This window comes from Drosophila miranda, chromosome 4, assembly GCF_003369915.1.
Source record: "Drosophila miranda strain MSH22 chromosome 4, D.miranda_PacBio2.1, whole genome shotgun sequence".
Classification (NCBI taxonomy): domain Eukaryota; kingdom Metazoa; phylum Arthropoda; class Insecta; order Diptera; family Drosophilidae; genus Drosophila; species Drosophila miranda.
In genome coordinates this window covers 12,743,972-12,771,149 of record NC_046677.1, presented here as the reverse complement: position 1 = coordinate 12,771,149, position 27,178 = coordinate 12,743,972, and the positions used below count along the sequence as shown (strand labels likewise).

The 27,178-nt window shown below is 50.1% G+C and overlaps 7 protein-coding genes across 12 annotated transcripts; 3 read left to right on the top strand and 4 right to left on the bottom strand.

Moving 5' to 3' along the window:
- Positions 1–1,457: 1,457 nt before the first annotated feature.
- On the bottom strand, positions 1,458–2,781 carry LOC108161140 (serine/arginine repetitive matrix protein 2-like). The gene is made up of 2 exons (XM_017295362.1): positions 1,906–2,781; positions 1,458–1,826 (listed from the first exon to the last, which is right to left on the bottom strand). Exons 1-2 carry the CDS (start codon positions 2,779–2,781, stop codon positions 1,458–1,460), a joined length of 1,245 nt encoding a protein of 414 aa, XP_017150851.1.
- A 2,906-nt stretch (positions 2,782–5,687) lies between these two features.
- Positions 5,688–8,409, top strand: LOC108163415. Its single transcript, XM_017298682.2, has 4 exons — positions 5,688–5,803; positions 5,860–6,179; positions 6,237–6,359; positions 6,422–8,409. The coding sequence occupies exons 1-4, from the start codon at positions 5,789–5,791 to the stop codon at positions 8,040–8,042; spliced, it is 2,079 nt and encodes a 692-aa protein (XP_017154171.1). The 5' UTR covers positions 5,688–5,788; the 3' UTR covers positions 8,043–8,409.
- Positions 8,134–10,143, bottom strand: LOC108163416 (leucine carboxyl methyltransferase 1). 2 transcript variants are annotated; one of them, XM_017298683.2, is made up of 4 exons: positions 9,769–10,143; positions 9,062–9,487; positions 8,686–9,002; positions 8,134–8,599 (listed from the first exon to the last, which is right to left on the bottom strand). In XM_017298683.2, the coding sequence occupies exons 1-4, from the start codon at positions 10,024–10,026 to the stop codon at positions 8,563–8,565; spliced, it is 1,038 nt and encodes a 345-aa protein (XP_017154172.1). In that variant the 5' UTR covers positions 10,027–10,143; the 3' UTR covers positions 8,134–8,562. The 2 variants fall into 2 exon arrangements, with proteins under 2 accessions (XP_017154172.1, XP_017154173.1); XM_017298684.2 differs by having other exon boundaries at positions 8,698–9,002; positions 9,769–10,142.
- A 1,357-nt stretch (positions 10,144–11,500) lies between these two features.
- Positions 11,501–21,313, top strand: LOC108162570 (acetylcholinesterase). Of its 5 annotated transcripts, none has more exons than XM_017297373.2 (8): positions 11,501–11,598; positions 14,060–14,235; positions 14,294–14,426; positions 14,818–15,246; positions 18,388–19,607; positions 19,667–19,978; positions 20,035–20,709; positions 20,774–21,313. In XM_017297373.2, the coding sequence occupies exons 2-7, from the start codon at positions 14,066–14,068 to the stop codon at positions 20,618–20,620; spliced, it is 2,850 nt and encodes a 949-aa protein (XP_017152862.1). In that variant the 5' UTR covers positions 11,501–11,598; positions 14,060–14,065; the 3' UTR covers positions 20,621–20,709; positions 20,774–21,313. The 5 variants fall into 5 exon arrangements, with proteins under 5 accessions (XP_017152862.1, XP_017152859.1, XP_017152863.1 ...); XM_017297370.2 differs by lacking the exon at positions 11,501–11,598 and adding an exon at positions 11,607–11,713; XM_017297374.2 differs by lacking the exon at positions 11,501–11,598 and adding an exon at positions 11,610–11,700.
- LOC108162572 (P protein) lies at positions 15,257–17,528 on the bottom strand. The gene has a single exon (XM_017297375.2). The coding sequence runs from the start codon at positions 17,378–17,380 to the stop codon at positions 15,278–15,280; it is 2,103 nt and encodes a 700-aa protein (XP_017152864.1). The 5' UTR covers positions 17,381–17,528; the 3' UTR covers positions 15,257–15,277.
- Positions 21,314–21,759: 446 nt separating the features above from the next.
- Positions 21,760–25,485, bottom strand: LOC108162569 (exosome RNA helicase MTR4). The gene is made up of 2 exons (XM_017297369.2): positions 24,331–25,485; positions 21,760–24,272 (listed from the first exon to the last, which is right to left on the bottom strand). The coding sequence occupies exons 1-2, from the start codon at positions 25,430–25,432 to the stop codon at positions 22,201–22,203; spliced, it is 3,174 nt and encodes a 1,057-aa protein (XP_017152858.1). The 5' UTR covers positions 25,433–25,485; the 3' UTR covers positions 21,760–22,200.
- Positions 25,486–25,822: 337 nt separating this feature from the next.
- LOC108164038 lies at positions 25,823–26,918 on the top strand. The gene is made up of 3 exons (XM_017299615.2): positions 25,823–26,175; positions 26,285–26,386; positions 26,673–26,918. Exons 1-3 carry the CDS (start codon positions 25,921–25,923, stop codon positions 26,811–26,813), a joined length of 498 nt encoding a protein of 165 aa, XP_017155104.1. The 5' UTR covers positions 25,823–25,920; the 3' UTR covers positions 26,814–26,918.
- Positions 26,919–27,178: the final 260 nt, after the last annotated feature.

Below are 27,178 nucleotides of genomic sequence, written 5' to 3'. Positions count from 1 at the left end.
AGCTTAATTAATCGAATACTTCTATCTTGATCCGCTGTCTGGTCATTCAAGTTCAAAACATTTATCTGGGAACTTATTTCTGGAATTCTTCGTCCTCTTCATCATCTCTACATATTTTGGATAGTTCTTTTCCCGCTTTTAGAAAATTCATAATTTGCTGCAAAATCGGCTAAACACAGGCCGTCAAAATCAGTTGGTAATTCTTCATACCGCTCCAGCAATCCTTTGACGAACATGTTGTAACGAACCGTTCTGTTCCGTCTGATTCAGCTGGGCTGGCTCAGCGGTCGGTAGGCTCGCTGCAACAACATTTATATGTTGCCCCGACGACAAGTAAGAAGGCACGGGTTGGGTTTTGTACTGATAGGAAAATTACGCTTTATTGGTATCTTTGAGCTATCTTACGCTATTCTGACTCCGGTGCTGGTTCTACTGTTGGTTCTCCTCTGCGTTTCTGGTGAGCGCGACCCACTTTGGACCCCCCAAGGCGTCTCCAAGCGTGGCACCGCCGGCTCTAACGACTGGGGCCAGCGATTCTTGGCACGAAGCCCAAATCCGCCTCTCAGTCGGCGCCTGACGCGTTCGCTCTCACTCGACTCACTTGGCTTTTCGGTCCGAAGGTGTCTCGCTCCCTGTGGGATGCACTCCAAGCGTTGGTTCAAGGGATCGGGGCCTTTGGCTCTTGGCTGTATGCTCGAGTCCGCCTCTCGATCCTCACACAACGTGTTCGCTTTCCAAAGTTCTTCGCCTCCTGTTGGGTCTCACTTTTGTTGTTCACTATTCACTTCACGCACGATAGCTCTGCTCGCTGACTGTCCCTTTTCCTGGCCGCGGCCCCCCACTTATAGGCTCGCTTCTGCGTCGGCGCCGCCGACGCCGCCTGGCGCTAACGGCACTTTCCGCCATGCGGCGGCCGTACTTTTCCATCGGTGTTTCCTTCATTCTCCGCTCGCTTTACAACGGGACCTGGCTGATGGCGTGATCTCATGACCATATTTGGTCATGCGCTGGTCCACTGCCGGCCCGATCCCGTCATCACGCTGCTCTCTCTCCGGGGGTCCTCTCCTCTCATCGTGGATCTCCGGGAAAGCTCCCCTCGGGAATTCGCCGCATCTGGATATCCCCGGATAACGGCCGTTAGCCCTTAACCCTGTACCGCCCCCCTGCGTGTGGGAATACCTTTCCTCACACTTCCCCCTTTCTTTCATTGGCGGAAAACCCCGGTTTTCCGCGTCCCATGTTTGGGACGTTTCAAAAACCCCGCGCGATCGGCGCGCGCGCGCTTTGTTCTCGAACTGTGTGCCCCCTGGCGCCCTCCCTCGGCGGTGTTGCCGTATCTCCCCGATGTGAGCGATCGATTCGTTCCCACCTTATCGATAGTTCGTATCGGAGCTCTTGTGATCCGCTCGATCACTAACCATACAGTAAATGCCATCTCGCACGGCGGAGCGCACCTCCTATGTCACGTACGGTCCGGAGGCGGCTCCCTGCGGCCCGTGCCAGTGCTGCTGCTGTTGCTCCCCTTGGCCTGGTGCGTTGCCTGCTGCTTCCTCTTCCGGCCGGCGCCTATGATCAGCCGGCGGCCGACGCTGGAATAGCTCCTCCTCCTCTGGCTGTGGGGACTGCGGCCGTGGCTCCTCCTCGGTCTCGGCGTTTTCTGAGGGTGGTTGCCAGAGCTCCTCTTCTTCTTCCTCGGCGCGTCGTAGCCTCTGCTGCCAGTCTTCTTCGGGCGACAGGACTCGAGCCGCCTTCGGCGCTGGTGGGCACTCCGCCTCCTCCTCATCGCTGGAGATCACCGCCAGCCCGTCCGCCGCGCTCTCCGTCCGCTTCGCCATCGCCTCCTCCGTCTCCTTGCGCCGACGCGCCATCTCCCTCTGCTCCACAGCGCTGCTTCGGAGAGCACACTGCCACTGGTGCGCGAAGTCTCGCTTGTGGCGCTCCGCCTCCGCTTCTTGGGCCGCTTTTTCGGCCTCCTGCCCTGCCTTCAGCCTCTTGGCCAGCGCCAGGGCGTCCTCCCATACGCGCCGTTGCCTCAACTCCTCCTTTGCTGCTGCCAGCGCGATCCGACGGTGCCATTCCGTGAGGCGTCGTGCCTCTGAAGCCGCGTCGTTTGCCGCGACTTCGGCCTGCGTTGGCTGCGGCTCCTCGACCGCGTTTTCGGCCTGCGTCGGCAGCGGCTCCTCGGCTGCGTTTTCGGCCTGCGTCGGCAGCGGCTCGTCGCTTCCATTTTCGGCCTGCGTCGACGGCGGCTGTGCCTCCTGTGGGTTTGTTGGCCGCTGGTCCCCTTGCCGCGTTGTCGAGCCTTGTGCGTGCCGGCGACTCCTCCTTCTTGGACTGGCGCGTCGAGCGCGTGGACGATCGTTTCGCCTTCTCGGCCGGTCCCTTCGGGTGCGTGGACGACCGCTTCGATGGCCGCCCCTCTTCGCGCTTGCTGGAGTGGGGCTCCTTGCGCTTGCTGGTGCGGGGCTCCTCGCGCTTGCTGGCCTCCGCCCCTCGTCCCGCTGGCCGGCTCTTGCCCTTCGCCCCGCGTGCGCGTTTCCTCGACGGTGCCGGCTCCCAGCTCACCAACTCCAGGTCGCTCTGGATCGCTCCCATGGATCCCGCGGTGGACACCAGCGGTGAGGCCAACAGCTGCAGTTCCGGGGACCCATTCCTTTGCGCCCTTCTTTCCTCTCGCTCGACCCGGTACGCCTGCCGCCGACTTTGCGTATCGGCGGCATAATACCCGCGGCGCATCAACTTTCGCTGTTCCGTTATGTACCGAATCAAGTGCTGCTGCATCTTACCCTTTGCACGTGTTTTTATACCCGATACTCAAAATGAGTATTGGGGTATATTAGATTTGTGGTAAAAGTGGATGTGTGTAACGTCCAATATATATTCTTGATCAGCATCAATAGCCGAGTCGATTGAGCCCTGTCTGTCTGTCCGTCTGTCCGTCTGTCCGTCCGTCCATCCGTCCGTCTGTCCGTCCCCTTCAGCGCCTAGTGCTCAAAGACTATAAGAGCTAGAGCAACGATGTTTTGGATCCAGACTTCTGTGATATGTCACTGCTACAAGAATATTTCAAAACTTCGCCCCGCCCACTTCTGCCCCACAAAGTACGAAAATCTGTGGCATCCACAATTTTAAAGACACGAGAAAACCAAAAACGCAGAATCGTAGAGAATGACCATATCTGGGCAGTCCGTATCCGTTTCTCGCTGCCCTTTCTTAATTTACAGATGACTGGGGACACGAAATCCATTATTGTGTAGGGACCGTCATATTTCGGGGCCAGTTTTGCGGCAAACCCTTCGGTTGCTGAATAGATGGTGTTGCTTGGCCCACACCTTGTCTCCAATCATGGGTTTCCACGCTCTCCTCCTCAGGTTATAATACCTCGCCTGGTCCTGCGCCGCTTTTTCGAGATTCCGCCTCACCAGTTGGAATAATTCTCGCAACTTGGCCGCGTTCTCGTCCGGTGTGGGCGCGCCCTGCCCTGTACCGAGCACTTCTTCATCGTATAGGGCTTTTGGTAGCCTTGGCTCTCTCCCTTGGACAATAAACGCCGGCGAGTACGCCGGTGGACTCGGTCACCCCTGAACTTACGGCCAACATTATCTCTGACCATTTCTCAACCCAGTTCTTCTGGTCTCCTTCGGTAAACTGAGCTATCATAGTTTTCGCTGTCCGGTTAGTTCGCTCCGTCGGGTTCTCCTGCGGTGTGTACAGGGCCGTGAACTGATGCCGTACGCCCATCTGCTCCAAAAAATTGCACTCCACTATCCGTGATCACCACCTTCGACACGCCGAACCGGGACACGATGCGCTCTCGGAATGCCTTTGTTAGTGCTTCCGCAGTGGCCTTCCTCAAGGGGACCAATTCCGTCCATTTCGAGAAACGATCCACCATTACTAACAACATGGCATTCCCATGCTTTGACCTTTGAAGAGGGCCCACGAAGTCTGCACACACCGTCGCCCACGGCTCCTCTGGCACTTGTGTCAGCATTTTCCCGGCCGCATGCAGTTGACTCGGTTTGTAGCGTATGCAGGCTTCACACTTTCTCACATATGTCCTCACATCTCGGTGCATCCCCAGCCAGTAGTACCGGGCGGCTACTCTTGCCATCGTCTTTCTACCGCCCGCGTGCCACGCATCCGGCGAGTCATGGTTCTCTCTTATGACTCTTTCCCTTAGATCCTTTGGGACGCATAACTTCCACGATGCTACCTCTTCTTCTCCGGCTCGGTGCCGAATGTGTCGGTATATCCGGCCTGCTTCCTCCACGTAGTCAGCCCTCTGCCTCAGGTTCGGGTCCAATCTCAGTCTCCTCCTCGGTGGTTCTCAGGCATCGCTCCGCCAATGGCTGTCGGGACAGTGCGTCCGCCACTATGTTCAGCTGCCCTTTCCTATATGCCACTTCGAAGTCGTATTGTTGTAGCTCCAGTGCCCACCTGGCGATTGAGCTTTCTTTTGCCCCCAAAAACCACTCAACTGCCGTCGGAGTGTTTTGGTGCCCGTATACTTGGGCATATAAACTTTTGATCTCCTCGACGCCTCGGCGTCTTTGCATCCGCGAAGCCGATCCGGGCCGGTCTTGGGACACAAATACGGCGACGCGGCGTTCCTCTTTGGCAGTATCCTCTGCGCCAATGGCCGGTCCTATTCGGATGAAATTGCCTGACTAGTTTGCCAAATTATTTACCTTCTCAGTCTCACCTAGCTTGGGACTTTTCCAGTTTTTCTTCTCCCGATTGCTCGTTTTGACGCACAAAAAAATATGTTCTTTTCCGCTGATGTAGAAGACAAACACTCGGGTCGAGCGACAGAAAGGGAAGAGACCGAAGCCAAGCCCCTCATCAAGCTAGTACCCTCGGGCCTCCTCCAAGAACAGGGTGAAATGCCAGAGAAAGTTGAAAATCCAAGCTGTTAACTATATCACCCCTTCCATGTCCCTTGACGTGACCTGCCAGACCTAACCAATAGATGGTGTTTGGTCTGCCACGGCCATTACGGTGCCGACCTCTAGATGGAGCTGCGATCCAGCCAGGATCGCTTCCTTACAGTATATCGTTCGTTCTCTTTCGTAGATCAGACGCGTTTTTGTTTTGCGCTCCGCATATTTTCCCTTTGTTTTACATAAACAACCGGTGTTTTCATAAATAAACATCAAATACCTTCCTAATCCAACCTACTATCTAGAAATCATTCCCTTTTAGCGCAAAAACTTGACCTTTTAGGGTTTCCGCCCAACCTCCTGAGATGGATTTCTAGCTATCTTTTTTCCAGGTCTCTTCAAAAACTCCCTGTCTTTACCAGTAAAGGTTTCTTCGGGAGTACCACAGGGCAGCCATCTAGGCCCCTTACTCTTCACACTCTTTATTAATGACTTGCCTTCGGTATTAACATACTCTCGAGTACTTATGTATGCGGATGATGTTAGACTCTGTGTCTAGTTCTCTTAGAAACTTTCGTGCTAATCTTCCTCGAATATTAGTCTAACAGCTATCTTTCCTGCATGCTCGCGTAACGGCCTTCTGCTGGTTTCAGACGGGCCACTTGACGGTGCAGTAATTGCATCGCCTCTTGAAAGATGCAGTCAGTGCAAGTCAACGTCAACGAATACAGTATATTTACGGTATATTTTGAAAATGAGGCGGTATGTTTCGGTATATTTCTGAGGGTCGGACGGTATATTTGATCGATAAATCCGCGGTCACACTGCCTCTATTGTGAAATTGCGCCTTCTATTTCGAAGAATTTTTCTAATATTTGCAGATTTTACAAATATAAACCAAGATAATGGCCACTAACAAGGTAAAAATTAGCTGGAACCCCGTATATTCTCATATTACATTGCATTTGTCTCCTAGGAATGCCTGGTTATTGTGCTGGATATACGGACCTGCGCTGCCGAGGATTTTAAACTGAAGTCGGTGAAGTGCGTGGCCGATATACTCAAGGATAAGATTGTGTGCAGCAGCAAGGACTATGTCTCTTTTGTACTGGTAGGCAGCGCTAAAAACACGGACGACTGCCAAAATGTGATATACTTCAAGGAGGGGTCTGTACGGCTATGCAGCTGGCAACTGTTGCTGGACTTATTTACATTTGTAAATGAAACCGCCTGCGAGCAGGGCGAATGGCTGGACGGGATTAAGGTGGCCCTAGAAATGCAGGAAAATGCCCTGGCGTAAGATTGACTCCGTGCCTTTCTGCTTCCCAATAATCCATCCCTGATCTCTGATAGGCTGAAGCCCGCCAGACGTCGCATACTGCTTCTGTTTGACTTCAATTCAATGCCACAGAGCTATGAGAAGTTCAATTCAATCACAGACGAGCTGCTGAACTCTGGCATCGAATTAATTGTTGGGTGAGAACTCATTAGTTGTCCTCTCGACGTTTCGACCGTATCAACTCCCATCTTTGTGATAGCTCCCACAACATTGCTTACATAGACAACATGGAGAGCGGAGAACCCCAGGCTATATTCAATTTCTCGCGAAAGTGCACTGCCGAGGAGCTGGAGAACCAGAAGTATGCCCTGAATCTCGTCCCTCGCTGCAATGCCACGCTCTGCAGCTTCAAGGAGACTCTGCAAACGGTCTTCAGGGTGACCAACAGACGACCGTGGTCGTGGAACTCCACGTTGTGTATCGGCAGCAAGATCAGCATCAATGTGCAGGGCATGATTGCCATGAAGAATCAAACGCCCGTCAAGCTGGAGAGGGTCTGGGCCGTGTCCGATGAGGAAGTGTCGCGTGAGACGCACCATTTCCTGAAGGGCGCCGAGGTGACGCCCCTGCCCGAAGACCTTATGACCGGCTACATGCTGGGCGGTACAGCCGTCCCTTATGATGATACGCTGCTCGAGCCGAAAGCGCCGCATCCGCCTGGTCTGCACTTCTTTGGATTCATCAAGCGGGACTCGGTGCCGGATGAGTACTTCTCTGGGGATTCGCTCTACGTGGTGGCCCACCAGAAGGGGAGTACAGTCTCGGCCAACAAACTGGATGCCCTGGTGAGGGCTCTGGACAGCAGCAACCATGCGATGCTCTGCTGGAAGATCTACAGCCCGAAGTTGAACACTCCTAAAATGGTGATTCTGCTGCCGAAACTGCCGGATGACAGCCATCCGGCCATGCTCTACATGCTGGAGCTCTCCTACACGTCGCAGCACCATTTCTGGGACTTTCCTTCGCTGCGCACTGCCAAGTCGGAGTGTAGCGAAGAGCAGCTGGAGGCCATCGACAGGCTGATCGACAGCACCGACCTTGAATGCAACCTCAGCAACACTCATCAGCCGCGCCAGTGGCGTCAGAATGATCTTCTGCCATTTGATAGCCTGCCAAGCATCTTTGAGCAGAATGTGATGGATGTGCTGGAGCGGAGGGTGATCAAGGAAGGATCGCTACGTGATGATGATCAGCAGTTCAAGGAAATGCTGAAGGACAAGAACTTTGTCGACGTCTTCTGGAGTGTCCCCGAGGCGCTCGAAGAGAAATCCAAGCAAGCAGCGTCCACCGTGAAGAAGCTATTCCCACTGAAGCACAGCAGGGCCTGGCTGGAGAAGCTCCAGGCCAAGGAGCAGGCGGAGAATGCTCTCCCCGTCAAGGACGAGCCCCAAGAGAAGGAAATTCCAATGCCAGCGGACGGCGTGGGCTTGGTCGCATCCGCCCAAGACTTCACGCGCATCCTGGCGAGCATCCGCTCCATCAGCAATGTCACCCGGAGGGATGCCCAGTTCCAGACGCTGGCCGCCCAAGTCCGTGTGGTTATCTTCACTCTTCTCGAGCGGAAGAAGCTCAACCTGGAGCAGCTGGGCGAGCTCATTTCGCTGTACAGGCAGAGCTGTCTCGACTTCAATGCGTTCCTGGAGTACGATAAGTTTACAGAGGAGCTGAAGAAGATCGTCGTGGCGAAGAGACTGCAGGAGTTCTGGACGGACATCATGGATGGCAAGCAGCTTGGTCCCTTGGTGCTGGGCCAGCCCACACTAGACGATGAACTAAACCTTAAGGCTTATTACACCATCGATTGGCAGGGAGTTCCATGAGCAAAGAGTGGGCGCTTAAAATTATATTTCTATGTATGCACATATATAAACGCCTTTTGAGACACTGTCTTCGATTGGAGATTGTTTCTTGTTCGGTTTTCCAATTATATTTTTGGTTTAATTCATTTCAAATAACATTTACACTTTTGCAAACGCACACAGAATGGTGGGGAATGAGCAGATAATTATGTGCATATATGTATGTGTGTATCTCTGGGGTTAAATTTAGATTTTAAAATGAAAATTGATAAGCTTCTAGAGCGAAATGATTAGAGTACAAATAATTTAACAAGCTGTGAAATGCTTAAGGAACAATTGGGAATTTAGAAATAAACAATGCATATGCACGTGTGTGGTTGGTGATAAATATTTAAATACGAGTGCGTTTCGATTTCGTTTTTCAATAACACGTTGAGAGGAAAAAACTTTTGGCATGTCTGCACCCTTGGGCCAGCAAGCAGAGACGCCATACAGACAAGAAGTAATGCATTGCTTCTCGCTCTTCCATATTCTCCTTCCATTAGTCAATGTTCAGGGAGGACATTAGCTCCTCCACCCTGTGGCAATCAAGAAATAAATACAGATTAGCAGCTGTTTGAGGCAGGCACTCTGTGAAGGCTTCATATTAGATACGAATTTTTACACTTGCACGCACGTGATATCTAAATCCTGGAAGGCCACGCCCAGCCAGGCCACCACCAGGCAGTAGTGCTGGAAGAGCTGCAGCAGGAGCTCGCCCTCGTCGAGCATCTCCAGGCGCTCGATGCGCTGGCGCTCGGCCGAGGATATGCTCTCGTACACCTGCACCATGTCCCAGGCACGTGCTCCACTCCATCCGCAGTCCTTGAACCGATTGGTTTGCGTCTCCAGCGACAGACAGGACTCGACGCCGGCCAGACTGCAGCCGCGACTACGCAGATTGTTGAGCATTACATCGCCAAAGCGATCGTTCATATTGACCTGAGGAGAATCACTTTTGTTACACATGTAAGAAGAATCTAATCTGGATGTGCTCAAACCTGCTCGTAGTTGACAAAGACAGCGGCCTGGAACTTTTGTGCTATCCACTTGAGGAGATTGCGACAGTTCTGGGCCTCTATGTAGACCAGAACACACTCGGCCAGGAAGATGGTGGGTAGCGTGTAGTCCACCTCGGCCTGCTGCAGCTTATTATCGACCTCGTCGAGGTTGCGCAGATCGACGCCCATCAGATGATAGCTGGGGCCATGAAGATCGGTGGGACTGAGGCGCACCTCGCCGTCCTCATCGTGGATCTTTTCCAGCAGGGCCTTGTTGCGTTTGATTGTATAGCATTTGCGAGCCGTGACCGTGGGAAAGTCCAGCTCTATGAAGTTCTTCACCTGGTGCGCCGTGTCCCTCAGGCGAAAGTAGAGTGTGTCGAAGCCACAGCCCAGATTGATGATCTGGCAGTTTCCAGAGGTTTTCTGCAATGAACTCGGAGTGTTTAGTGCAAGGCCAACAGTCAGATCGGGGCGTGACCAGAATGGACAGTATAGACAGGACATGCGCAGCTCTTCTGGCCATGAGACGTGCAACAGGATGCGGACTGGCGGACTCGCCATGGCACTTGACCTTAACATACGCCAGACAGCTGGGCGCCGTGGCACACAGCCACACCACACCCCTGCGCATGTCACGTTATTTATAGCTGCAGTTAAGGCTTATGGTATGCTGCATGCAAGTGCAAGTGCAGTCAAACACTGACCTTCAGGAACTTCTCCACGCACATCTCGACGCCCTTGACGCGGGCAAAGTAGCCACGGTTTATCTCTGGAGCCTTCCGCTCTTGGTTCCGCACAAAGTACCCAATGTAGTCGTCCTTCCAGTAGCCCATGCGGACGGCGCATCGCTTGCAATCGCTGGCATCGTCGTTGGTCGCTATCACCGCCTCGTCGCACGGATGAAATTTGTGTGTGGTATTATTGCCAGCGGCTGTAACACCGCCCGTCGATGGCGGCTCCATTGCAATCCGGCTCTGGTAGACTTTTTTTGCAGTCAACACTTGTTTTGCTCCGTTTGCTTCAAATTTGTTTCAGTTCAGATTTTTTCGCTTCGAAAACAGCTGATGGTTTGAGGGCTGCCAAATGTATGCAATAGTCGATACCACGGCACCGATACTAAACGAAAAAAATACTCGATGACTGCAAAGCGATAAGTATCGTTATGTTGGCGCAATAATTTAATTCCATTGACACCCATTTCTAAACATTTGTACATTCTTGATGAACAGGAAACGTTGGTTTCCTACTTCCCAACACAAAATTATAACCGTTTCTCTGCAGATTTAATTTCGGTCCAATAGCCTGTAGTATCAAATTTAACCTTGTTATATGTAAGAAGATTCGTCAATAGAAATTTATTGCTGCCCCTGATCTTAGTGTCCCGTCCCTAAGTACTTTTTAAGCATAATTGACTTAAGCACTTCATTAATAATGAAAGGGTCAAAATTGTAAACAAAGCGTGTCCATCCTCAAGTGCTTTAATTGCTTCCCGCATCTCTGACATCGGAAGCATCGCCGCCGCCGCCGTCGTCGTCTTCTGTTATAATTACAATTAGCAGCAGCTACGCCCAACAGCAGACCGACCGCATCTTCCATTCAATAAGTTGGGGTCAAAATGTGAACTGATCTTTAATTGTCTGCCCGGCTCGGGCCTCAGCACATGAATCACTATGCAACGTCACTGATTCAAAAATGCTAGTATAATAGAAATTTATTAGAAATTATGCAAAAATCTCTCATCACAGGAAACGACACTCAATTGCCTCAATAAGGAGACTTGTAACTAAATTTTAGAAAACAATTTGAACAGAATGAATCAACTGATTAGCAAGGCAGCAGCTAGCCAGTTGCTCAATGAGCCACAGATTTAGGCGTTTTCCCACCCAATTGTTGTGGAGACATGTCATTTCATCTTTTTATGAAGGAATATTATGTAAATAAATTATTTGTCCTATGCAAGAATTCAAATTCCAAATTGCTTCGCCAAATTGTAATGGCGACTTCGACCCATAGCCAAAGTAGGCCAATGAATGTTTAAAAATATGATAGGATAAAATAAAGTAAAAGTACAGTTTGGCCATGACTTAATTTATAGTTTTTCATTAATATAAAAAAATTAGTTAACTCAAATTCAAATTTATCGGCTCTTAACATTCTAGTGGAAGTGGGCGCATGGTATGCTTATGTCAGGTAGGGTGGGCATAGGTATATTTTGACGACTAAATTGAGCTGCAAGTATATTTACGGTGTATATTTCATCAATTTAATTTTTAATATAATATAAATATAAAAAATATATTTATACATATAAAGGAACATAGAGTATAGAAACTTGCGTTTAAATTCTTATCAATCATTCACTTTCGAACAATTTCTCTCTCGTGCTTAGTCGATAGTATCGATAGCGGTATTCGGTCATACCACCGCAACTTTTGAGCTGTGCGGTTGTGTAGCGCGGGAAAATTTTTCAAATTTAAAAAAAGTTTACGACAAAACCCAAAGAAAAGTCAACTGCTGAGTGCTCGTGGGTGCAGGTTTGTTGCGTGGATTCATTCGAATTTTGAATGGGAGAGCGGTCGGTTGAATGGTTGCAAGCCCAAGCTGCGCGCGTTCCGTAGTACCTCAGTCGCACTCAGGTGTGTCGTTCGTGTGAGTCAACCGATTTGTTGGTAACAACAAGTTCAAGCGTGTCTGTGTGTGTATGTGTATGTGAGAGTGTTAACAAAGCCGCAACGTCAGAGTTTGTGTGTGTGTTTGTGAGAGAGTGAGACTGCTTCTTGGCCCGTTTTGACGGCATTACGTTCGGCTGGCTACCTGGACTACGAGTATATCTCTGACTCAAAACGGTCATTTCGGCTGCGAGCGGCGGCCTGCGTTACGTTTTTTTCTTGTTTCTTGCTAGCTGAAGTTTTTGAGCACTACTTTTTGATTTGATTTCCCCCCGCCGTTCGGGGCGTTGGCTATGAAAGTTTTCGTGGTTTTTTGCTTGTGTGTGAAACATTTGAATGGAAATGCTTGAAAATTGCGATTAGATAGTGAAAACACTCGCATTGCGGACCAGCCAGCAACAAGTTTCCACGGCAACGTCATCAATTGGAGCATAACTGTAAGAGAAGTGAGATTAAGGTAGCGCACAACCACAACCAAAACACCAACAATATCAATATCAATATCAGTGGGCCAACACACACACACACACGGTGATAGACACAGATGCAGACATCTCGTACTCGTACTTCTAGATACGCATACACGTACACCTGCGCTTCACTTTCAGCGTTATCGGTGCGTTCCACGGGTTTTGTTTGCTTTGGGGATTGCGAAAAAGGCAAAACTACTGCAAATGATTCACCCAGCAACGAAGAACGAATAACGAATCACCGAACAACCGAACAACCGAGCAGAGCTGCAATAACAACCACCCCTCCCTCGCTATGGGAACAGAACAACAAGTCGGTTGCTTACGACATGAAATCCGATATGAAAACTCCCGCAAGTCTCATTTGAAACCAAAACTCGGCACTTTGGGCACTTTTCTGCAGGCGTTTGCACTTCCGTACATTTAATAAGAATCTTCTTTCCACATTGGACATTGGGGTTGAGTAACCGAGCCGCTGCGCTCCGTAACTTGAGGCATCTTACGAGTGTTGCACCAGGTTAATGCACTGCACGCACACACACACACACACACGCATACACATTGAAAGTGGCATGCATCTGTGTGAGTCCTTGTGCCAGTTTACATGCAACGGAGGGGCATCGACATCGCCTGCCACGGCATGTGGCACGGCATTGCCAATCAAGTGCCACCAACAAAATTCTATTCGAATTTAACCGTTTTGGGACAGCCAGGTGTCTCGGTTCGTTCTCCCACTTTTCGTTTTGGGTTGCAGACAGGAAGTACAGTGAGTCGAGAAAGTGTTTAAAGTGTACCATTCCATTGTTTCGTTTCTTGTGTGTTTTAATATATTTGTATTGCTTGGCAAGTCCAAATGAAAATCAAATCAAGTTGTTCCTCAAAATAGTTACGACTTAAAAGCACTTTCCTGACATTCTACCGAAACCACATATTTCAATGGAAAAAAACCACAATCTTGATCAATAAACAATTATTTCATAAAAATCGACAATTTGGTCGAAAAGATATCACTATATACAGATTTTACTTTTGAGCGGCACTGTTTATCCCTTGGGTTCCCCTCAGTAGCCGGTGGATATGGTTGCTATGCTAGAGGATCGTGGCTTTGTATCTGTTCTGCTATCTCTGAATATATCTGTTTATCTATTATCGAGATATCTTCTGGGAAAAAAAGGTCTTTACTGGTTAGGGAAGATTTTTTAATGAATAATCCTTATGACTTCCACTTTTATCATACAAATATTTGATTGAATTCCCAATCATTCTCCACACAATCGGCGACAATCCGATTATGCTCTGCGATGCCCTGTCCCCTCTCCATTCGACTTAAGCCAATTTGAAGCAATGACCTTTCGCCTTCACTCCATAACAATTAACCCATTGACGCCATTTCCAGCGCCCCAGACAATGCACGTAATCGCCAGTGCAATGGGTCGGTCGGCTCCATCGAAGCTCGAAGCTCGAAACTCCCATACCGCACATTCCCCATTGCTGTCCGGAGTTGGAGAGCTCCAATTTGAAATCGCGTCTTATGCTGTAACTTATTTTTAGCGCATTTTTCTATCCACCTTTGAAACGGGTTTGTCGGTCTCTCGGTCTCTCGGTTTTCTTCTAACATCGGAGCGTGGAGCTTGGAGACGGCGATGGAGCCAAGCAAACGACGTAATGCAAAACCAGTTTGTTCACTCTTACTCCGCGCCGATATTTGTTTTTCGTTAGATTTGTTTATATTCTCATAGTCCCCGCAAATGTATTATTGTATCGAAATCGAATAATATACATTATGTATCGAGTATAATATAGTATTATGTATCGAGAACGAATAATATACATAACTTTGAAATTGTTTATTTCAGTCCACCATGATGCACAAGCTGAAATATCGCGATAAATCGAAGTGGCTCACAGCCATTCTCTTTCTGGTTGTGGCCTCCCTGGGCCCACTGGTTGGGGGACAGACGAGAGATCCCAGATTCTATTCGCGCCCCGGCGTCGACTATCATTGGCCCAATCCAGGGGACCCGGATTACAGGCGAGTCAGCCCATTGGTTCATCCTAATTATTGACTCACTTATGGTGAATATTTGCAGAACTTACACCTTCAACGATCGACGCTATGGCCATTACCAGCCGAACGGATTTGGTGCCAACTATCCAGGAAGGAATCCCCCCGGCCAGTATCCGCAGGGCATGCCGAATGAGGATCGTTTTCGCTTTGATCCGGTAAGCTGTCGGCTGATATATTTTCGTAAATTACGATGTCTTGGTGCTCACCTACCCATCCAAAACTCAAATAGAGCACACTCGCGCTTAATCAATTAATTTGTTGACAAAAAACGAATTGACCCCATAAGACAGAACAGAACTGAAACGATCCATAAACGAACAATGAGAACTCATTGAGAGACGGAGTACGGTACGCGCCCAATCCACGGATGACTGTCCTATCAATGCAATAATCTTAATTAAGTTTTCATTCCATCGAATGGAGCCGAAAGCGATGCGACTTAATCAATTACACATGTTTCCGCTGCAATGATCAGCTTTGTGGCTCTGTACTCATCACAGAACGATGAAACTGATGGTCTCAATCTATCTATTGCCCCTCTTACAGAACGATCCCAATGCTCGGACACAGTTCCCGGGAGTGCTGGCCGGTTGGCGTGAGGATTTGCAGGGGAAGCAGCGTCGGGACTCGCTGACACTGGATCGAGATGTGTTCGTGACAACCAACTACGGACAGGTGCAGGGCTTCAAGGTCTACATGTACGACAACCCTGACCCCAAGTCGTTTTACAGGCCCTATCACTCTACCGTGGATCGAGTGATGGGCGAGTGCTCGGCATTCCTGGGCATACCCTATGCCCTGCCGCCCACCTTCGAGGGGCGCTTCAAGCCGCCGCGAGCCCATCGCGGCTGGCAGCTGCTCCAGGCTGTGGACTTTGGCCCCGCCTGTCCCCAGCCAGTACGATACACGGGCGCCACCAAGGGAGTGATGGACATGGACGAGGATTGCCTGTACTTGAATGTTTATTCGCCAAAGGTTAGTTGTATTTGATACTTCATTTATCTATTTATTGCTTATGCCAGGAAAAAACGGTATGTGCCAGAAGGAGATATATAGAGGCAATTATTACCGTGAATATCATCACGGGAAAGCCAACAAGAAAGAAGGTCATGAAGGAGATCTTATAGCCATGCTGATGGGCCAGTCCTGCGGTGACTACGTTAGCCGAGGCGCCGATCAGTGTACCATTTCCCCCAAAGCAGGCGCCAAAGGACAGCGCCCAGATGAGAGGGGACAGCGGCAGGCTGAGCTTCTTGTTCTTGGCCAGCTGGACGGTCAGCTTGAGCATCATCTGGGTGATGGGTATGTTGTCGACAAAGGCGGAGGTCAATGCGGTGATCCAAAGCAGCATCATGAGGGCAACGGTCAACTGGTTCTTCTTGTCCACGCTCAGGATCACACCGACCGTGATGTCTCCTATCCATTGGATGAGGCCCAGCTCGGACATGGCTTCTATCATGACAAAGAGGGCGGCAAAGAAGAGCAGTGTGGACCACTCCACATGGAGGAGAATTACATCCATGGCCTCCTTGTTGGCCAGAATGAGCAGCAGAAGGGCTGCAAGCATAGCTATCCACGCCAGCGAAGCGCCGCTCAGGAATGGCAACGAGTGGAGAAAGAACAGGGCAATGGCGAACCCCAAGGCAATGCAGCACTTAATCAGGAGCGGCTTGTTCCGAATTCTGTACTTTAATTCCAACGCGGCCAGGGTCTCGAAGTAGTTGTCGACTGGCGCTAGTATGGCTATCGTAGCCCTGTTCTTTGCCTTATCCTTAGCCTTCAGCTCTTCGATGCGTTTCAGGATATCCTGACGAAGTGCATCCTCGTCTGCCGTGGTGGGTGACACTTTCTCCGCCTCCCTCTCCAGCGTCTTGATGGCGTGGGTCATTGGGTCCACGTCGACTATAAACAGCTTCTTGCGGATGATAAAATATAAAATAACGAATGAAGTGCACATGCACACAAGCACGCCTGGAAACATGTGCAACGTGAAGTTGAAGAAGTCAATGCCATCCTTCACCACATTGTCATCGGTGGCTATGATCACGTTTGGCGGATCCCCCACTGGCGTCAGAGTGCCGCCAATGTTCGAGTAGATCACGATCACGATCAGCACCAGAGTTGTGCGCACAGCCATCACTTCGCAGAGCCGAATCGTGACGGGCACCATCAGCAGCACCATCGTCACATTGTCCAGGAACGCGGATAAACTTCCGGTGAAAAAGCACAGGAAGAAAATGAGGGGCCAGGCATTACCGCTGGACATGCGATAGGCGAACACTGCCAGGAAGTCGAACACCCCTGTCTCCGATAGGATGGCCACCATGATCATCATTCCCAGCAGCAGCATAAGGGTATCGAAGTCAATCCAGGACACGATGGTTTCCAGGGAGGGTCGCGCCCCCATGGCGGCCAGGACAGCGAGGGAGGCCGATGATACCATAAGGGCAGCAAACGTCCGATCCGTAATCTCCCAGATGATTAGCACGTACAGGAAGATGAGCAGAAGCCCCGCATAAATCACCCCCTTTTCTTTGTCCACAGGCATGGTGTTCACCTGAATGAGAAGTGAAACCGGATCCGCGCTGTAGCTCTTGAATGATACGACCACCTCTTCGTCTTTCTGGTCATTTGCCTGCCGGACTTTCATATAGATCTCCTCCGATACAAAATGTTCTTCCGACTTTTTGATATAAACTTTCCACAAGTCAGTCTGCACATACGTGACGTTCAGTTTCGAGTCGCGACGCTTAACCCGAACACCCACATAGTTCGCATCGCCCTCGGTATCCATATGGTCCGTGAGATCTGCGTCAATGGGTCCCTCTAGTTGAATTTGGATATCATTGTGGGGCAGTGGCTTCAACTCTCTGACAACCGTCTGATTGGGTAATATGGTCACCAAGGATTTAGGTACTTCTTCGGCTGGACTTGTAATCAGACAAATGGTGAAGAACAGCCATAGAAAAATCAAAATGGTTATCTTGGTGATAACATAGATTCGACGAAGAAGTATACTCCTGTCTTCCTTGTCCTCTTCCGCTTGAACCGGTGGATCTGGTCTTGATTGTGATCGCGATTTGCAAAAAATATTTGGCCAAGAAGGCATGCTTCTCCTTTATGTCCTACTCGGAATACATGCTCCGAAAGAGCATAATAAAAGATAGAGATAAAAGATATTTGATAGTTAAGTCAAAAAGAACTTAATAGAGTGATTAAGAATAGAGAAACTCCAAATACAAGTAAGTTACTTTGCTACAATATAAAGTAGCAAGTGAGCAAGTAGTAATAGTAAGCAGGTTGGGCGGTTCGATAGAATTTTGTTAGCTCTATGTTTAGTACAAAAGATGGGGTCATCCAATTTTTAGCTTTCTTAATGATAGCAATAAACATGTGGTCGCAAACGTACACAAAATAGAAGTCGGCTTTGGCTTAATCTAGTAAAATGGAAAAATCTGCGGAACGGAACAGAATATTCTAAAGCAGTTAATTTATTTTAAAAGAGGATTAATGTAGGTTTCCATCGTGTATTTACACAACAAATTATCTCTAAGTACTGGTCGCGAACTTACGGGTCGCGAAGGTACGATTTTTTCATGTTCTTTTTTACTTTATCACCTCACATTTTTCCATAAATCACTTCATATTTCCTTAACAAATAGCTTAGTAGGACTTTTAAAGACTCTTTGAGGAACAACTTTTATCAAGAATCATCTTTCTTATGGGAGAGAATCTGCATTATATTAGATATGATCACTCTCCATGATTCTGCCTTTTCGGCTTTCTCGTACCTTAAGATTTTCGCATTGTATTGGGGCGGTAAAACGCCTGGACAAATTTTAAAACCAACTTGATTTAGTGTGATATCAAATTTGGGTGTTCTAGGATATAGTCTCTAGGAACTAGACGACAAACGAGATATACAGACGGACATGGCTATATCGACTTGGTTGTTGATGGTAATGAAGTTTATCTATACTTTATATGTTCGGAGATGTTATTTTTCTTCTACACGAATCTAGCATACCCGCATACTCTTTGAATACCGGGTATAAAAAGCATTTTAGAATATAAAAACGTATGAAATGCGACTTGATTGTCTCTTCTCATTGGCAGACTGGCGCTGGCGTGGCCCAAAAGTATCCCGTGATGGTTTACATCCATGGAGGAGAGTTCATTCGCGGCGCCTCCAACCTGTTCCAGGGTCATATACTGGCCTCCTTCTACGACGTGGTCGTGGTAACGCTCAACTATCGACTGGGAGCCCTGGGCTTCCTCTCGACTGGCGACGAGAACTCGCCCGGAAACTACGGCATTCTGGATCAAGCAATGGCCCTGCGGTGGATCCACGACAATATCGAGTTCTTCAACGGGGATCGTGACTCGATTACGCTGTTCGGCCCGGGAGCCGGTGGAGCCTCGGCAGGCCTGCTGATGGTCGCCCCGCAGACGCGGCACATGGTGAAGCGAGTGATTGCCCAGTCCGGCTCGGCGCTGGCCGACTGGGCGCTGATCCAAGACAAGTACAGGGCGCAGAACACGAGTCGAGTGCTCGGCCAGCTGCTCGGCTGCTCCATTGAGTCGTCGTGGAAGCTGGTAAACTGTCTCCGCACCGGACGCAGCTTCTACGAGCTGGGCAACGCGGAGTTCTCGCCGCAGGTGGGCAGTTTCCCCTGGGGCCCGGTGTTGGACCACAACTTCACCCTGCCCGGCGACGATTGGTACGAGGGCTGGCGAGAGAAGGACTGGCGCTTCCTCACCCAGACTCCGGAGACTCTGATACGTGCTGGGAAATTCAATCGGAATATCCAGTACATGACGGGGGTGACCACCCAGGAGGCGGCCTTCCTTGTGGCCCAGAACGAGTCACTGGGGCCGTACTACGAGCTGGACGGACGCTTCTTCGAACAGAAGATACGGGAGCACGTCTTCCGCTACAACTACACCCTGAACCCCAACGGCGTCTACGAGGCCATCAAGTACATGTACACGTACTGGCCGGATCCCAACAACAACACCATCATCCGGGACCAGTACATCAACATGCTGAGCGATCTGTACTACCGGGCACCGGTGGATCAGATGGTCAAGCTGCTGCTCGAGCAGAAGGTCCCGGTGTTTATGTACGTCCTGAACACCACGGTGGAGGCCCTCAATCTGCCGCAGTGGCGCAAGTATCCGCATGACACGGAACGCTACTTCCTCACCGGTGCCCCATTCATGGACACCGAGTTCTTTCCCAAGAAGGAGCACCTGCAGCGAAACATGTGGACCGACAACGATCGCAACATGAGTCACTTCTTCATGCAGACCTATTCGAACTTCGCCAGATATGGGTAAGCACCAACGAGCACTTTTCCAGTGCACTTCACTTCCATTTGGTTTCTTTTCGCAGCAATCCGACACCCCAACAGGTGCTGGGCATGCACTTCCAGCGAGCCTACCAGGGCGAGATTCGTTACCTGAACGTCAACACCACCTTCAACTCGTCCATTCTGCTCAACTACCGGCAGACGGAGTGCGCCTTCTGGACGCAGTACTTGCCGACTGTCATCGGGGTCCTGGTGCCCACATATCCCCCCACCACGGAGTACTGGTGGGAGCCGAAGGAGCCGCTGCAAATAGCCTTCTGGAGTATGTCGGTCACCTGCTTTTTCCTCATCGTACTCGTGGTCATCTGCTGCATCATGTGGCGTAACGCCAAGCGGTAGGTGGAGCATTGATTTGTCCCAAGAAACACCTGCTTATGTGAATCATCCCTAGGCAATCGGATCGCTTCTACGACGAGGATGTGTTCATCAATGGCGAGGGCCTGGAGCCCGAGCCGGACCCAAGGGGCGTGGACAATGCCCACATGGTGACCAACCACCACGCCATGCGCTCGAGGGACAACATCTACGAGTACCGGGACTCGCCCTCGTCCAAGACCTTGGCCAGCAAGGCGCACACAGACACTACATCGCTGCGCTCGCCCAGCTCCCTGGCCACCACCCAGAAGTCGGGCAGTCAGGCGTCACTAAAGTCGGGCATCTCCCTCAAGGAGACCAACGGCAGCCTGGTCAAGTCCGAGCGGGCGGCTACGCCGCGCTCCCAGACCAACGGAACGACAGCCAAGGCGGGGCACGTCGAGGAGAAGCGTCTGCTGCATCCCCTCTCCAGCACGCCAGTGCCGCAGCTGCAGTCGGAGCCCACCAAGAGAGCGCCTGCCAGCGTCTCCGGGAGCAGTCGGAGCACCACACCTGTGCCCTCGGCAAGGACCACCACCACGACGGCCACCCTGTCCTCACAGCCAGCGGCTCAGCCCCGACGCACACAGCTGGTAGAAGGCGTGCCCCAGACCTCCGTCTAAGAAACCGCTCTCTAAGCGCGGGATGCGCTTAGAGAGTAAATCGAACCATCCAACCAAGCCTTTCGTTGATCAAGGAAACGGACAAAGAAGTAGGTCAATCAGATAGATTTCCTCTCCCACTTATGTCTATTAAATATTTCGTTCTTTTTCCAGATCTTCCTTGGCGCTAAGTAACTTTTTGTGTAACATTTCGATTTAGTTTTCATAATTTATAATCTATGTATAATTTTATGCTTAAACAGATCTTTGAGATCTCAGTTTCGAGTTTATTTTAGTTTATATTTTAGGTTTTGTTTGTTTTACGAGTACTTTTATTGTAAGTTCGATAACCCAACGAATACAAATCCATATCAATGACATTCCATAGTCTTACAATTGGACCATAAGTGTATATAAATTTAGTTAGAAGTAAGGACAGGCTCTATTTAAGCTCTCTCTTCAACAAGTTTAGGTAGCTAAAGAACTACTAGAAGATTCAAATGGAATCTTTTCATTTATATCAATTATAATAAGGTATATTGTGCAGCTGATCAAATGAGATCTACTCGGGACAGATCTGACATTCAACTAGAGCAATTTTCAATTCAATCTTGTAGAGTTCTAAACCCCATTATGTGGCATCTATAAGTAAGTCGAATTACATTGTAAACTTTATGCAGACATCATAGAACAAATAAATTTTCCTTACCTGAATTTTCAATTATAACTCATTAAAATGTTAAGATATTTGGAACAAATCTTGTTCGAATCACTGTCCTGTCCGTAACCATATACTCGAATAAGTTTATCATTTGTAAGTCCAAATGCAACACCTAAAGTGCCTTCATTCCTTGTCTTGTGGTTGCCTTTACTGGACCTTACCCCCATCCCCATGTTTAGTTTTAAGCAATCCCCTCCCTCCATCAGCCCCCCTGTGTGCCTTCCACATATGTGTATCTGTCTTAAGATTTAGTTGTAGGTTTTGTATATGTTTTATGTGTCGCATATAAGCCAACCAATGACCATACAAATTCAGTGTGAACCGTCCAATAATTTTATGTTTTCATATACATCATGTACATGTTTATTGTGTGTAAATAGTATCTAGATCCATTACATGATTGAAAGCGTAATCTTTAATCAATAATTTACATTTCATATGTTTTATTAAGTTTAGTTCATTTTATTGTATTTGTCCTGAAATAAAATAATATACCGTACAAATACTAGTATAAATATTATTATATTCAATGCGGGTTTGGGATAAAATATAAAGTATTCAGGGAACGGGGAATTTATAAATCCTTCTATGGTCTAAAGGTACAAAAGTTCATTCATTTCATTTTGAGGGTACACTCTTGAAAATCAGGCCACCGTCGATCGTATAACTGATCAAATTACTTAGAATGCTTGACCTCTGACATATTCCATAATGGAAATCAAATATTTTTCTCTTCTCGCGTATTGTAAATATAATACATGTCTGATCCTACAACAACCACCCCTGGTAGCAGGGTCAACGCAAGGATTATATTAATTAACTACATCAGTTGTATGTATGTTTGAAAAGTAGGAAAATCTAAATATTATGTGTGTGTTTCTTATAGATAGAGCGAGGCGGCAAAGACAATGTCGCGCTTGAGCAGTCGAATGCCCTCCGAGAACTTGTTCTCCAGGTCCGTGTTGCCGATGGTCTTGGAGGCCTGGCACATCTGCCGCAGCAGCTCCTCCAGGCGACGCATGCAGCGGATAATGGAGCCCTCGAAGATGTCGGTCATTTTGCAGACGGCCAGGAAACTGGAGCCCTTGCACCAGGCCAGCACCACGTCCATGAGGAAGGGCTTGAACTTGTCCACATAGCTGTCCGCGTCCAGCTCCAGCTTGCACTCGGACGACACCTTGGCAATGCGTCGGGCCAGATCCTGCATGGAGCGCAGAGGTCCCGAGAGCTCTGTTGCACTCTTGGGCGCCTCTTGGGACTTCTCGTCGCAGACGAAGCACGAGAGCAGTGCCACCGCCTGGGGAGCGGTCAGATCGTTGAACACACCATTGAATATCATCTCGGTCATGAGCAGCTCATCTGCGGAGCTCAGCTCGCAGGCCACGCGGCCCTTGAACTCGATGACATCGCCCGGCTTGCAGTAGCCCATCCGGCGGAGCACGCGCTTGCGGTGCTTCAGCTCCTCCATCTGTAGCAGACTGCGGGCGGCCTTCAGCTCCGCCTTGATGGCCGTCAGCTGCGCCTGCAGCTTCACCTTGTCCTGGTAGCGCTTGTGGATGCGCCCCAGCTCGGCCGAATTGTGCAGCGGATGCTCCTCGAGGCGCGACTCAAACTGGGCAATGGCATCGACAATGTCGCGGAACTCGCGATCCTTGATGTTCATGTCATCGATGGGATTCAGCACAGGTGGTCCCAAGGGGAACCGCTTCTTGGCCTCCTGGATGGTCTTCAGGACGGCGCGCCGGTTGTCATCGCTGCGCAAATCGTTGGGAAAGTATACCCGAATCGAACTGATCTGTGTGATGAGCGTGTGGGCCACCGGCACGACCTCCATGCAGCCGCGCTCGTTGGGCTGGCAGGGCTCAGTGTCGCCGGACTTGGCGGCGGCCTCGCTCACGTGCAACAGGACGTCGATGGTGACGCTGGGCTCACTCTTGAGGGGGTTCTTGCGGCTCTGATCGTGCTTCTTGAAGTTAAGGACAATTCCCCAGTCGTACTCCTGGGTTCCGGCCGACACTTTGACCAGTCTTCCGGGCTGCAGGAAGGGCAGCAGATACTGGGGTCGCGTCAGCCACTGCCGGAACTGTTTGCCATGGCTCTCCAGCTGCTCGCGGATGTGGTGATAGGAGGCAATGTTGTGCTCGTCCTTGATGCTCAGCTTGTTCAGCTCTATGGTTTTCTGCTCCACCTGGTCGTGGAGCCTGGGCAGTGCAGCCTGGTTCTGGAACTGATAGAAGCTCCGCTCCAGCATGTACTCCGGATTGATCTCCTCCACGCGCAGCAGGTTTAGAACCATGTTGTAGGTCAAGTGGAAGGCAGAGTTGATGGGATCGGCCTTGCCCTGGACTATGTCCCGGCCCACGGCCGGCGAGACCTTCTCGTCGATCATCAGGATGACAATGCCCTTGTCGTCCAGGCCACGACGACCGGCACGACCCGCCATCTGGATGTACTCCCCGGAGCTGATCCAGCGGAAATCCTTGCCATCGAACTTGCGGGGTGCAGTAAAGAGCACCGTTCTGGCCGGCATGTTCAGGCCCATGGCAAACGTTTCGGTGGCAAAGAGTGCCTTGATGAGGCCCTCGCCGAACAGAATCTCAATGGTCTCCTTCAGGATGGGCAGCAGACCGCCGTGATGGATGCCTATGCCTCGACGCAGAAGCGGCAGAACGTTCTCCACCTGCGGCAGACGGCGATCCTCGTCGGAGAGCACGTCCATGGCATTGTTGAAGACCTCGTCCACGAGCTTCTTCTCGTCGGCCGTGTTGAAGTCCAGTTTGGCCATCTGCATGGCAAAGATCTCGCAGTCCTTCTTGCTAAACGAGAAAATGATCACCGGGGCAAAGTTGCGCTCCATGATCATCTTGACGATCTTGAAGATGTTCGTCTGTCCCGAATTGTGGCCCTTGATGCCGCCCTTGCGTCCCTTCTGATCGCCCTTGCCAGCCTCCCCTTAAAAAAATAGTGGTTATTTTTTGTAGGGGAATCTGTGATGAATCTCTGTACGTACCCGCATTGGCCAGCACCGCCATGGCTGTGGTGAAGTTGTCCTCCTTGAACTGCCCCTTTTCGTCGACAATTAGATGGATGCCGTCGCCACTGGCGGGGAAGATGTAGTGCTGCAGCGGCGTGGGACGGTAGTCCGTGTAGACCACATGACAGGGTTGCTTGTGCAGGTGGCAGACCCACTCGGCGAACTGCCGGGCATTCGGGATCGTGGCCGAAAGGAAAACGTAGCGCACGTTGTCCGGTAGTAGGATGAGAGTCTCCTCCCACACCACGCCGCGCTCCTTGTCGCGCATGTAGTGGATCTCGTCAAAGACCACCCAGCCCACCTCGCGCATAATCTCGCTGCCGCGGTACAGCATGTTCCTGAGGATCTCGGTGGTCATGATGAGGCACGAGGCCGAGGGATTGATGGTCACGTCGCCAGTGACCAGGCCGACGTCCTTGAACTCGTCGGTGAACTCGCGGAACTTCTGGTTGGACAGGGCCTTGATGGGTGTCGTGTAGATGACGCGCTGCTTGGCTGCCAGGGACTTGGCGATGGCGTACTCCGCCACCACGGTCTTTCCCGCCGAGGTATGGGCCGAGACCAGGACGCTCTGGGAGTTGTCGATGCAGAGGATGGCCTGCCGCTGGAAAGGGTCCAGCACGAAGGGGTACTCCTTGGCCGGAATGCCGGCAAACGGCTGCAGCGGTATGTACTCTTGGTCAGGGTAGGCGGCCACCTCGTGGGTGCACGACTCGGGCGCCTCCAGCAGGTGTGTGACGATGCGTGTGTTCAGGGCCTCCAGAGTGCCGGAATCATCCACATCCAGGGGCACCACCTCCTCCAAATCCTCCTCCTCCGCATCTTCACCCTTCTTGCCGGCAACTTCTTCCTCCTTCTTCAAGCGCTTGGTGGCTTCCTCCTCCGCCACCTCCTCCTGCTGCTGTTGCTCTTGCTCCTCGTGCTTTTCGCCAATGGCCGCGTCGTCGGCCGGACGCTTTGGCGCCTTTTTGGCGGCTTTGTCTGTGGCTGACTTAGCCTTGCTGGGACCTGGAGTGGGCGGCTCCAGGCTCTCCGGTGGCACTTCGGTAAAGCAATCGAATAACTCGTCAATGTCCATGCTGTATTTTCGTTTTTTTAATCAAAAAGAGGCCAGTGTGACCGCGGATTTAACGATAAAATATGCCGTCCGACCCTCAGAAATATACCAAAATATTCCGTCTCATTTTAAAAATATACCGTATACTGACGAATTCAATTTCTATTCTACATACTCCTCGATTTTATATTCCGTGGAATATTACTAGCTAGATACAGCCCTACCACATAATTTTAATGATTAATTAATCAATTTTCTACTTAACTGGTTTATTTTAAATAATTGACTTTGATTGTTTTTGCCGTAATTTTGGTTCCGCAACAAATATAAAACATGTGAAGCCACGATATCGATAAGCAAGAATCAGCTGTTCTTTTAACGCTTTAGAGGATTTTTAGTTGATTTTGTCTAGATAGAGCGGGCACACTGTCTCAATATTTTCACGATTTGCGCTGGTTATTTTTTACATTTAACGAATTTGCTTTTAAAGCTAGATAAAACAACACAAAATGGTTGCTGGCGGAGCCTCTGATACCGGCGGCGTCAAGCCCATGGCCATTGCAGGTCGCATGGTCCGCGAGCGCGAGCGCCTGATTGGAATGACTCCCCACGAGCGGGCCTGGCGCAAACAGTGGCTGAAGGACCAGGAGCTGCACCACGGCGCCCGCAAGGTGCCCGCCCTCGAGCTAGAGCTGAACAATCCCATCAAGCGCTTCTACCGGGCCCCCCTGGACAAGCTCTGCAACGTTCTAACCCCAGCCCTGGTGAGTAAAAGTCGGCCGGGCATCGTCGTCGTCGCATTATGTAATCGCACAAATCGCCACATTTTCTCCTGTTTTTTGGCTTTCTAAGTGATTCCTGTTCTACTTTTAGGGCTTCCAGCGCGCCTACACGATACGCTTCTGGACTGGCAAGGCTCTGATGGCTCTCACGGGCATTTATGCCGGCGCCTACTACTTCAAGTACAATCAGAATGTGAGTACTCCGCGGGGGAATCCCCCTGATTAGTAGAAGGAATGGACTGGGCCACCTAGTAGAAGGATAATATGAATGAAGTCGCTGCAGATTCGAAGGATTTTCTGGCCCGATGTCTTCAGATATCTGCTTGTATCAATGAACCATATTACTCAGTGCAGTATTTGCTCCCATATCCCTAGTCAAACCTCTGACCATTACCTCATTTTTGGGGACCTCTAACTTCCTCAGCTATGATGCCTCTATAAACCTCTCACCTTTCCCATCTGTTACCATTTCCTTGCAGGATTGGACCCGCAAGGGGGGCTGGCGTGTGATTTCATCGCGTAAATCCTGCGTTCCCGGTGACGAGGGCTATCCCCGTGTGTCGGACCGCTCGGCACCCGCTGATTATGCGGCCCGCGGCTTTAAGCAGTCGCCTTTGTAAGCTCGAGAGCATCTTGGTGACATTTCCTAGGTTTGAAACGTAAATTAATGATAGCAAAACAAATATCGCAATAAACATGGAAACAAAATGTAAGAGAGAGAGGGAGTGGCAGAGTTTTGTCATTGCGGCGGTGCTGAGGAAGACGTTTTTCTGCTGCGTCGGGGGTTTTTCTTTGTTGGCATTACCTGAAAAAAACGCTGCGGAGGCACATTGCAGCTGTGCTTATTCGGTTGGAGCTTGGCTTTTGGCCGTTTTCCTTTAGTTGAGTTTTCGAGCGCGAGCTGGCAGCCAGGTGCAACAAAAATGCAATATAGTAGTAACATATAAGCTAATTTATGTAGAACAAACACAAGGATGGCATTCAA